Source organism: Citrus sinensis, chromosome 7, assembly GCF_022201045.2.
Source record: "Citrus sinensis cultivar Valencia sweet orange chromosome 7, DVS_A1.0, whole genome shotgun sequence".
NCBI lineage: Eukaryota > Viridiplantae > Streptophyta > Magnoliopsida > Sapindales > Rutaceae > Citrus > Citrus sinensis.
Genome location: NC_068562.1, coordinates 15,877,472 through 15,889,367, shown reverse-complemented (window position 1 = coordinate 15,889,367; position 11,896 = coordinate 15,877,472). Strand labels below are relative to the sequence as shown.

Below are 11,896 nucleotides of genomic sequence, written 5' to 3'. Positions count from 1 at the left end.
TTTTACTCTCAAAAACCCAAAATTTAAAATTTTACTAATAGAGGCAAAATAGCTTATTTAATTTTCTAAAGTTTTGTTCAAAAAACAGTCAAACAACAAAATAAGAATGTTAAAAAAAACTTATAAATTAAATAAATGCTTATAATTACTAGATAAATTATACCAAACATGCACTTAATTACTTTTATCAATAATCCTAATATATAGCTTATTGTTCTTTTGATATTTTGAATCTTTCTTTTTTTTTTTTTTGTATTTGGTAAGACTCGAAATAGACTGTGATTAATTTGATTGTATGTGTACAAAGATTTACTGAAGGTATATTAATTTATGCACTACACTTGCTTGTAGATTTTAATAGCTTCGTACGAACTTAAGGTTTCATTGTTAGCAAAAATTGTTGAATCATATTTAATAGGTATTTTCTAGTATGACTTCGTCTGATTTTAGGATGTATTCGGTGCGAAGCACTATAGAGTATTTTTGTAATTTAAGTGTTGTAGAAAAAAAAAAATTAGGGTGTTTGTTATTAATTATTAACTATGAGATAAAAGTTGATGAAATTTGTAAGCATAATTATTTAAAATTAATAAACTCTTGTTAAAAAAGTATAAAGTATTTTAAATGACTATTAAAAACAATAAAATCAACTGAATTTTTAAAATTTACAACACGATTTATCGTAAACGAGACTTAAATAGAGATGGCAAAAATCCCCATGGGGATTGGTACTCTCAGGGATTTTTTCCATTCGGGGAGGGTACAGGGATAATTTTCTACCCGATTTCTTATTCGGGAAAGGGATGAGGAAATTTTTTTACACAGTTTCTTATTCGAGGAAGGGACGGAGATGAGGTGGAATCCCCATCCCCTCCCCATTTCCCCCATTTTTATTTTTATTTTATTTTTTAAAATTACTAGTAAATAAATAATAAAATTTGAATTATATTATAAAATTTTAAATATTGGTAACAATAACAAATATCAGAATACTTATATTAAACTTTTAGGCCTAATTAACTAATTAAAGTTTTAAATTTTATTTAGAACATTAAAAAGGCCGGGTAGATTCTATTAGTCCAAAAATTTTATTTTAGTTTTAATTTCGTTTTATTAAAAATATTAATTAAGTATCTACATTTATTTTATTATCGATATAAAAGTAAATTCTTTTTTCTTTTTATTGTAGGATTATGAAGATTAAAAAAGATTATTTTTTTGATAATTTGTAATTTGCATGTGACTTTTGTAATGAATCAATGTTAATGTAAGATATATTTCGAACTTTATTTTTATTTGAATTTTCTATTTTAATATAATTAACTCAAAATCGAAAACAAAAAAAAATGTATTTGCTATTCGGGGATCGGGGACCCTCGGAGATCCTTTGTTACTATTCGGGGAAGGAATGTGGATTCTTTCAAGCAATTCTAATGAGGACGGGGAGGGGACGGGGACATACGCAAAATATTAGGGATGAGTACGGGAAAATTGGTCACCTCCCCTCCCCTACCCATTGCCATTCCTAGACTTAAACCATATCATATTATGCACACTTTATTAAGATGTAAGGTATTAGGTTGTAACTTTTATTTCTTCCAAACGCATAACCTGAGCTTCAATCTTCAAGTTTCTCCAATGCGTAACTAAGATTTTCATAATTTATTTTTGTAAAAATTTGTGCTATTCTAAGTGTCCAAAATATAGTCAATCTTTTGCTCGTGTCTTTGAAATGACTCCAATATTTACCCATGCCATGTCGAAACCCGTACGTATTGGGTCTATAAGTTCATTAAGAAAATTTTTTTGTACTTTCTAAGCAAAATAAGGCTTGAAAAAGACTATGATTTTAATATTGAAATAATATGTGCAAAAGACTCGTAGATTTCCAACTTCAATATCAACTTGATCAGTTTTTTGTATACTTCAGATTCTTTAATTATATGGTTTCACAGTTGTGCTTCATAATAAGGGGAAAAAAAATAGAACAATGAATAATCGTTTACTTAGCAATTTTTTGAGACAAGCTGCCATTGAATAACTGAAATTACAAATTGAAAGCTTTCCCTCTGCTCAATGGAAGCAAACTTATACAAATACTAGCTAGAATTACGATTTATGAAAGGCTCATACAAACAACAATAGAAGCACTTAATCAGGTGCTACCAACTTAAATAAAGTTTAAGCAATTTCTACACCATCAATTAAGGACGGTAACCAACACTTGACAATAAAAAAGACTATCACTATAGTTGAGTTCCAATCTAATGCGCGACTGCACACGTGGCGAGTGTTCATTAGCAGGATTGTGGTCCCCACGATGTGGCTCCACCAATTATAAATCGCCATGCACGTAGTCGCACGCTATAAGATACGTGCAACAAAGTGTACCTAATCGAAATCCATCACCAGTTACTCGATTCAGAAACCATATTATTTCAAACTCTTTCATGAATCATAGTTTGAGGAATACAAACTCTTCAATTGCAGGCACCTTTCCTATTTCCTTGAGGGAATCCTGATTTGGTTCTTCATCAACGCCGATTGCCATGATCCCATGATTCCTCCTGAAAGTTCTTCCTACACTCATGAAGTTCACATTGACATTATGCTCACCAAGTATGTTCCCAACCTTGCCAATCATGCCAGGCTGATCAACCTGCCGGCACAGGATGAGGTTCCCTTCCAGGCTCGCATCAACACCAAACGATCCCACGCGTGTCAGGTGAGGTATCCCAAATTTCACTTTCCCTTCAATGCTTATCTCTCCATTTTCTGAAACAGCAGCTGCAAATTTGGAATCTACGTTGGATAACTGAACCTGGATTGAATCGATAGGGAACTCAGGGGACGAGTCAGCTACCACACGCTCTTCGCTAATCCGGAGGCCTTTCTGTTTAGCTGTGAAATCTGCATTGACAAGGTTGATGAACGAGGCTGATATCGGTTCAATGATGCCTTTTGTGATCATAGCTCGGAGAATTCTTGTGTCCAAGTCATCAGGGTCACGAGCTGATCGGTAGATAAGCTTCACAGACTTAATGCCACTCCCTCCGGATACCAGCTGCACAGCCAGCCTGCCAAGCTTCTTAGCTAGCACAACATAAGGAGCCAACTCTGACAAGACCTCTGATGGAACCATGGGAGCATTTATTGCAGTAGCAGAAAGCTCTCCCCTCAATGCTCCGACCACAGCCTCTGCTATTTCAATAGCTACACCTTCCTGATACATTTTATTTCTCAAAAAATTTCATTAATGCATTGAAGAATAACGAAACAATGCAATATGAATTATTAATAAAAGAATAGATAAAAATCATACTTGTGCCTCTTTGGTGCTAGCTCCAAGATGAGGAGTGACAGTAACATTCTCATGTTGAACTAGTTTGCTGTCTTTGGCTGGGGGTTCTTCCGTAAAAACATCAAGTGCTGCCTGCATTTTGATCATGTCAATGCAAGAAATGATCACTGATCTTTTGGTGCATAGCATTACAAAGCTCAAAATTTAAAGCTAATAATCTTTTGAAGAAGGGTCATAAATTGGGTAATTAAGATAGCTTGCTCTGCCTTCCCATTTTGGCGTTTGCATGTAAAGGTATATGTTGGTCTTATGACTTGGAACTCAAGCAAATGTTAGGCTCTTCATTGTTTGTATAAATTCCCATTTTAGGTAACACATTGTGACAGAGTGTAATTCGGGTAAATCTTAAATTTCTATAAAAGTTATTATAAACGTTTATATTTGTCAAAAAATCTACGAAAACTTAATAAAGTTCATCAAAATAATTCCCATTAAATGTGGATCAAAGACTAAAAAATTGATTGAGAAAGAAATGAAACGTAAATAAGAAGTCAGTAATCGAACAGAAGACCTTGACTCTAATAAATTGTCAGTTAAAACTCAATTCAAAAACTTAAACTAATATGAACTCAACATTTGTATTCAAATCAAAATTAACATACGTTAAATTGTGAAACATACCTGAGCAACAACGCCACTATCAAGTGCCCTGACCAAAGCTTCTTCATCAATAACACCACCTCTAGCAACATTAACAATTCTAACTCCTTTCTTCATCTTAGCAAAAGTTTCATCATTGAAAATCTTTGAAGTGGTGGGGTTGAGAGGCATGTGAAGCGAGATAAAATCAGCAGTGGCAAGGGCCTGATCAAAAGAAACCAACTCCACACCAACAGCTCTGGCTTTGTCGGCTGGGGCATATGGATCATGTGCAATTACATTCATGCCCAAACCTTTTGCTCTTCTTGCAACTTCAGACCCAACTTTACCAAATCCCATTACTGCTAGTGTCTTTCCCACTAATGATACTCCCACATACTTGCTTCTAAGCCATTTTCCTGCCATCAATTTAATGTTAGCCAATGCGTTCTTAGCATAGGTTTATAACAAATGAAGCAAATTTGAATGCTTGAAGATCATCAACGAAAATTTTTTCTAACTCCAAGTTATTCAGAAAAAGTAATATGATGATTATCAATTTTGTATCACAATCTGTGCATCTCAAATTATGTGAAACTGATATAGAGCACATATATATGTCGTTTGTCACATTATTATGCTGTCTAACGAATAAGAAATGAGATTGTTCTAGTAGTGCATTTATCTAGTGGTAATATAAATGGGGTAGAATCGGAATGGATTAGAATGAAAATTGGAAATGAAGAACAGAAATCAAAATAAATTATTTACTTTGGGTTGCTAGAATTATAATCGAAATGAATTGTATTTCTATTGATTGTTTACTTTGTCTTAGAATTAGAATAGATTATTATAAATTATTACAATGCCCTTAGTTAATTGTTGTCATTATTATTTATTATAATTATGATTATTATTATTATTTCTATTGTTAGTACTAATTATTGTTACTAATAATAGTATTAATAATATTACTAATATTCATGATGATGACGACGATTATGACATTTTTAACTAATGCATGAGCATAGTCAGTTGGACAATCTACGAGCCGCAACGACAACTGATGGGTATTGCGTACAATGGGTGACGATCAATGGCATGAGGCTAACGATCTGTAGCAGTTCGTGGCATGCATTTGACAAGATCTGCGTACAACGATGATGTGCAACAACTAGCTCTACTGTGTTCAACGACCGACATGTGATAATGCTGCTGGTTCTGATCATGGCTACTGTTTTGGTTTAGTTTTTTCTTTTTTAATTGAGGATGAAATTGGGTTTATAAATTTATTTGGAGAATAAAAATGTCAATTCTGCAAATGGGAGTCTGATTCCCAACCCCTTTGGAAATTAAACTCCCATTTTCTAATTTCACTTTATTATGAACCCCACTTAAAAAATTCCCTTTCCCATCCTAATTTTATGGAATAAACAAAAACAATGATTCCAATTCTAACTTCCGCTCAATTCAAAAAATAAATGTAAAAATGTAATAAATCAAAGTTTCATTTGGATTAATAATTGATCAACATATATAAAACACATGCTAGAAATTTTAGTGGACCCTAAACTTGAAATTACTTTATTTGGTGGGTAGTGTCCAGTCACCTTCCTCTACCAATAATTGAGAAAATTTTCTATCGCATGAATGGACAACACCTCCAAGAGTGGACAACACCTGTTACTTCTACTGACAACTTAGATAGAAAATGATGGAAAATTTCATAAAACAAAAATATCTTTCGTCTTTTTCATGTGAAATAAAATGATGACCCACCAGCGAACCCACCACCGGCTGGGTACAAAAGCACCTTGGGTGATATATTATTTTATTTATTTATTTTTTTCTCCAAGAACAACAGATCGAACAAAATTCAAAGCATTACCAACTACCAAAAACAAAGAGAAAATAATTTAGTATGTATGAAAGTGGCAAATCGCCCCCGCCAGATCTAATAACTATACAAAAAGACAATTTTTGGCATTCAATTTGCTTTATAAAAACGTGTAAAATAAATTACTATCAAAATTACAAAAGAACCAAAAAAAGATTTTAAATAGTTAGGTATTAACAAAAATATTTCTAGCCAAAGCTATGCTCTCTGGAGCATAAAAATAATAAAAAAAGCATATATAATTTCTTGTGGAAGTCATTTAATTGAGATAATAAAAAATTTTGTGTTGAAAACAAAGATTTGAGGTTTGAATTTTGTTTACATGTGTGCAGGGACAAGACTGGATTGCCGTTAGATTAAATCAAAAAAAAAAAAAAAGAAGAGATATTAACTTCTTTTCATTGAACATTTCCTTCTACAAACGAAATTAGATTGAAAATAAAATAGGCAAAAAGAAAAATCTTAATTCGAGTAACAAATTTAAGCAACTAAAAACTTGCAAGCAGTCAAAAAATTGTCTGAATTTTATATGACAAGGTTAAAATTTTTCTTAACATGTTTAACAAGCGACAAAACAAAGAAACTAAAACTTAAAAAGGCCAGAATAAAAATTACATAACTAAAGGGAACTAGATTCTAATCTTCTTTCTAATGGCTATTGTGGGGTGGAACTAGATTCTTCTATATGGGGCCTGTGAGGGCCAGTTTGCTGTAAATAATAATTATATGTATTGTATAATATAATAAAAGATACTTTTAAAGGTAAGTATTTTGTTATAATGGATGCCGTTATTACCAGCTTTAATGGAAGCATCAGCCTGAGAAACATTTCTGGCCATGGAAGCAAGCAAAGCGATCCCATGTTCGGCGGCCGCCACCGTGTTCGCTATCGGAGCATTAACAACAAGACAACCGAACTCAGTAGCAGCTTGAAGATCAACATTGTCAATGCCAACGCCAGCTCTCCCAACAACTTTTAACTTCCCATTAGCGGCCTCAAAGACACTTCTCGTCACTTTAGTGCCACTCCTGACGATCAACGCGTCGCACTGCGAGATCTTCTCGCAGAGCGCTTCCGGGGAAAGATCGTACAAGCACTCAACGTTGCCGAAGCTGCGCAGGATTGCAAGCCCGGCTTCTCCGAGCTTCTCGGAAACTAGAATTGTCGGCTTTGGTGTTACGGCCTGGACGTTTAGATCGTCCTGGAATTTGGAAACATGAAGCTCTGATGTTTCCAGGGCTGTTTGTAACGAGTTGCTGATGGTGAATGAAGGAGGAGTGGTATAATTGGAATTATGAGAAGAGAATTTTAAGGAAATGGGTTTAGGCTTTGTGTTGTGGAGGAAAGAGAGGAGGGATGATTTTGATGAGTTTGATGATTTTGATCGGGTTGTAAAGATGGGTTTGATTGAAGAAGAAGAAGAAGAAGAAGCAGCCATGGCTGTGGAGTGTTAAGGTTTTGTTTTGGGGCTTGGCTGTGCTGGCTTTTGTGAGCTGGGCGGTGCAGGAGGTTGTGTGTGTGAGATTTTTATAGTAGAAAGTTATTGACCTTAGAACTGGATTAATTGACTAAGAATAGATAATTAACATTGGTGGAGGTAATTGCTTTTTACTTGCTAGGAGGCAACTAAGAATCAACATTGTTATACCTATAGTTTTATCTAATTGGACCCATATAAATGAATGGGTCCTCGGGGTAGAGGACTTCTATTTAATAATATGTCCTAAATTAAACAGATTAAAATAATACAAGTCGTAATCTAAATATCATAAAATAATATAAGTCTTAATTTTTGTCAAACTCAAATCCTACAAATTAGGAGTTGAGTTTTCGTAACTAAATTATATATCTAATTATTTTTCTTATTTAAAAATATTGTCATTCAAAGTTTTGTATAGAGAAAACGGTATATCATAGAAGGGAGTATAATATGCTCCAAGCATTTTCTTCTCTTCTCTCTCTTATTGTTTATTTATTATCGTGCCACTTTCGATTTTTGACTTAAATGTCGGAAGGTCATATGTTGGTAACACTCTTAGCGACCTCTAATGGATAATTGTTTTGAAAGATTTCAACAGCCAAACTTTTCACTCTGAACAATGGCGGTTTTAAAAACATCAAACTATCTTACAACATGTTCCCTAAATAAAACAACTCTTTTCCAACTCTTCAAAAAATTATTACAGTAATGAAAAATATTTAAAGTTCAACTTCCCAGTACATATGAGAAGTGAAAGAATCTAATCACATATCATGTTATACCTTAAAAAAAATCGATTGAAAATGTAACATTTAAGAGATGGTTGTTTGATCACATACCGTCATTTTTTTGAAAATTACTTATATCTAGAAGTTGTTATTGTTTTTTTTTTTATTACATGAGACTATTGCTCAAACTATAACTTATATTACATAAAATTATAACTGATATTTATAAATCAGACTATTATTGAGACCAACTTACATCAAATGCTAATAGAACTTTGCCCAAATTTTAACCCTCACTAATATTTTAGGAATGTCTACTCCTCACTCTTGGGTAAGAGAGAAGACTACCTTTACTCAATTATAATTGAGGAAGGAAATACCCCCACATTACACTTGTGGGGGTTCGAACTGCTGCCCTCCAAATCCAGCTTAGAGGGCAGCAGCCCTGAGATCTAATACTTTTTGTTTCTGTTTTGGGTATATTTTATTTGGATTTCAGTAACAACTATAGAGATTGTAAGAAAAATATGATCTTAGATCTAATACTTAATGGCATGTATTTTTCTTAATTCTCTGTATACGGAATAGGTTTGTGATGATTTTTCAAATTAATCATATATTTATACATTTGAAGTCGATTATTTTTATTAAAGTTGCTCGTTAGAATCACAAACCTTTAGATCTTTTAAAAGAAATTATTGGTTAAATTAATCTATACCCAGGTTATTAATTTGTTTCATTTTATCCAGAAAATTTTCAAAATCACTAGATATCATTAAGATGAAAAAATTTTCAGCTTTTAGTTTTACACTTAGGTCTAGTGGACAATTAGTTCTTATCCAAAGTAAAACTTCAATGGACAATATATTCACAAACTAATTAATTACCAAGTAAATTAAATTAAATCATGTACTAATTCTCCTATTATTTATGCCACGCAATGAGGTCATCACTCCATTTAATGCAAGTGGTTGGGCAATGGCCCATGTCCAGTATGTAATCATATCACACTCTATAAAAAGGAAGGTGCAGTCCATTTTCAATTATTCCTTTCTCCTAGCTAATAAAAACAAGTAAAATGGTTTTTCAAGAATAAGAAATTTTATAAAGTAATTTTTTTTTTCTTAAGTTGTGCCAAAGATAAAATTCCATAGAAACTTCATGGTTAGAGTCTAAATCAATCAAATTCATTGTTACAATTTTCATTTAATTAGGTGAAGACTTGAACAGAAATCCATTAATTTCTTTGGTTCTCTTGAATGTAATCCAGATGGAGAAAACTCAACTTTAAGTAATAAAGAAGCAAATTGAGAAGATAACACCGTCAATTTCTTCATTCAAGATCCAATCATAATGGAATGTACCACAATGTCCTAAATTTTGGGCTTAAATAAGAACAGGCTGTAAAAATATATATATATACCTACTTTTGGTCTAGTATTTTGTTCAATGGAGCCACCAACTTCAGATTTTTTGTAAATAAAATTAAATATCCAAAACTATTGGAATACCTAATAATTTTTGGGATCATGTTACTTTACAACAGTTGTAAGGTACCACAATTTTTTTTTCGGTGATTTTAGTCCTTCACTGTTTGATTTAATAAAAACATATTTTCAATGGTACATATTTATTTATTTAATTATTAACATTACACTTCTTATTATTTATTGAAAACTCAAAAAAAAATTAAAGAGTTAAAATTTTTAACAGATAAGTTCAGATTATTCAAACTTTATATTGTTTAATCAATAATGAGTCACAAAAATAAATATTATTTTTTAATATTATTTATTTTATTTTATTCAGTCATAGACTTATTATTATATTTATTCTTTCAAAAAACTAAATAAAATAAAATAAAAAATTTTTAATATAAAAAATAAATAAAATGTAATTTTAAAACATCGCCAGCCGTGCACATAAACTTATAAATATCTTGTAAAAAAATAAGGGGTCAAATGAAATTTAACGTCACAAAAAACAAAAATTGATGGTAGTTTACAACAGTTGTAGGGTAGCTGGATTTTTCTTTTTTTAGGTAAAATTCCAGCTTTTTCCACGTGCACTTGGGATCTTTGATTTTCCTACTCCACTTGCCCTGTGTCTTTTTCATGGGTCCCTCAATTGCTCTTGGTCCCAATTCACTGGGCCTTGATGCCATTAAATTATTTTTGTTCTTTATATGGAACAATTTTTTTTTTTTTTTTTGGATAAGATATGGAACAACGTTAAGAGGTCAAGAATGGGCCACTTGCATTCAATGTTATGAAGTAAACAATAATTGTTTAATAATTTATTTTTTAAAATCACAGTTGCAATATCATTAATATTTTATAACAAAAAATTTATTACGACCCACAGTATTATTTTTATTGTAGGGCACCCTAAATTATTAATCCTACAATGAAACAAAAATTACTCTCATTTTTTAAAAAGGAAATTTCTTCTGGGGAGAAACTTAATTATAAGGGAGTGAGTGGGAACCACTAAGCTTCACCAAATGGGATTAAATATTTTTTTTATGAAATTTTTTTCCCCGTTAAAAGTTTATTTGATGAGAATATTCCTCTCCAAATTCCGTTGACATTGACATTGTTGTTATTTTATTAAAAATAATGTTCTTTAAAAAAAAAAAAGGATTGTCACAGTACAAATGTTTCCATAGTAGTAAATTGCACTAAGCTCTTTGGAGGTTTAAACTAATTTATTGTAAATCCATCTTATTTAAATTACATTTTATTATTTATATATTTTTGTATTAATTTTATTTTCAATATGGAAATTTAATTGAACTTAACCTTATTTAAAAACATAGTTGAATTAATTCTAATAATAGTGCACAATTAAGTTTGTTTATACGTATATTTTTATTAAATTAGAATCGATGACATAAATTAATAGACTTTCGGACATAAAGATGTACATTCAATAACATATTTTAATCTAGACAAAATAAAACAATATAAATTTTAATTTTCGTCAAACTCAATCTAAATCTTACAAGATAAGAGATGAAAGTCCAATCCCTTTTTTAACCCAATCACATCATTGAGCATAATTTTGGTATCAACAAAAATTAATTAAACTAACTCATCTATAAAAATTAACATCATAAAATGCAATTCAATAAATAAGAATGTATAATATGAGGAAAAATGGACCCCACACGCCGCGAATATAAATGATAGCGTGAACATGGCCCAAATTCTAGGACGATACAGACAGCCATGAATCCAATCTGAAACAGTTTAAAAATTAATTTTTTATTTATTCAATTGGATACATAAAATCTGAACTCCACTGGAATCTATAAACATACACTTCGTAGTTTAGTTTAGAAATTTATTGAGTCAAAAATTTACTCGCACATTAATATACATGGCCCAGTAGTAAGATATTTTAAAAGTTAGAGACAGTTTAAAAATATCGTAATTTTTAAAATAATTGTTATTAGTTATATTATAAAAATAATTAAATATAAAGAAAATAAGTTAAGTGTTTGGTAAATTTTATTTTTAGAAGTACTGTGAATTTTCAAAGGGACGTTTGGTAAATTTTACTATTAAATTGCTGAGAAAAAATAAATTATAAAAATATATATAATATAAGATAAAATTTACTTATACATATAAAATTATGTACATATAATATTTTTAATTGTGTATTATAATAATTTTTACTAAAAATAAAATTTATAATATAAAATTTTTTTATCTTAAAACAATTGATAATTAAATTTATAATATAGTGAAAGAAATTTAATAATAATTCAACCCACAAATTGATATTAATAAATTGATATTTATGAATTATAATAAAATTTATTAAAATATCGATCTTGTTTTTA

General features: G+C 30.8%; 1 protein-coding gene across 1 annotated transcript; it reads right to left on the bottom strand.

The window, feature by feature from the left end:
* Positions 1-2,001: 2,001 nt before the first annotated feature.
* On the bottom strand, positions 2,002-7,357 carry LOC102626787 (D-3-phosphoglycerate dehydrogenase 2, chloroplastic-like). The gene is made up of 4 exons (XM_006494763.2): positions 6,634-7,357; positions 3,983-4,359; positions 3,323-3,433; positions 2,002-3,223 (listed from the first exon to the last, which is right to left on the bottom strand). Exons 1-4 carry the CDS (start codon positions 7,274-7,276, stop codon positions 2,456-2,458), a joined length of 1,899 nt encoding a protein of 632 aa, XP_006494826.2. The 5' UTR covers positions 7,277-7,357; the 3' UTR covers positions 2,002-2,455.
* Between the last annotated feature and the right edge of the window lie 4,539 nt (positions 7,358-11,896).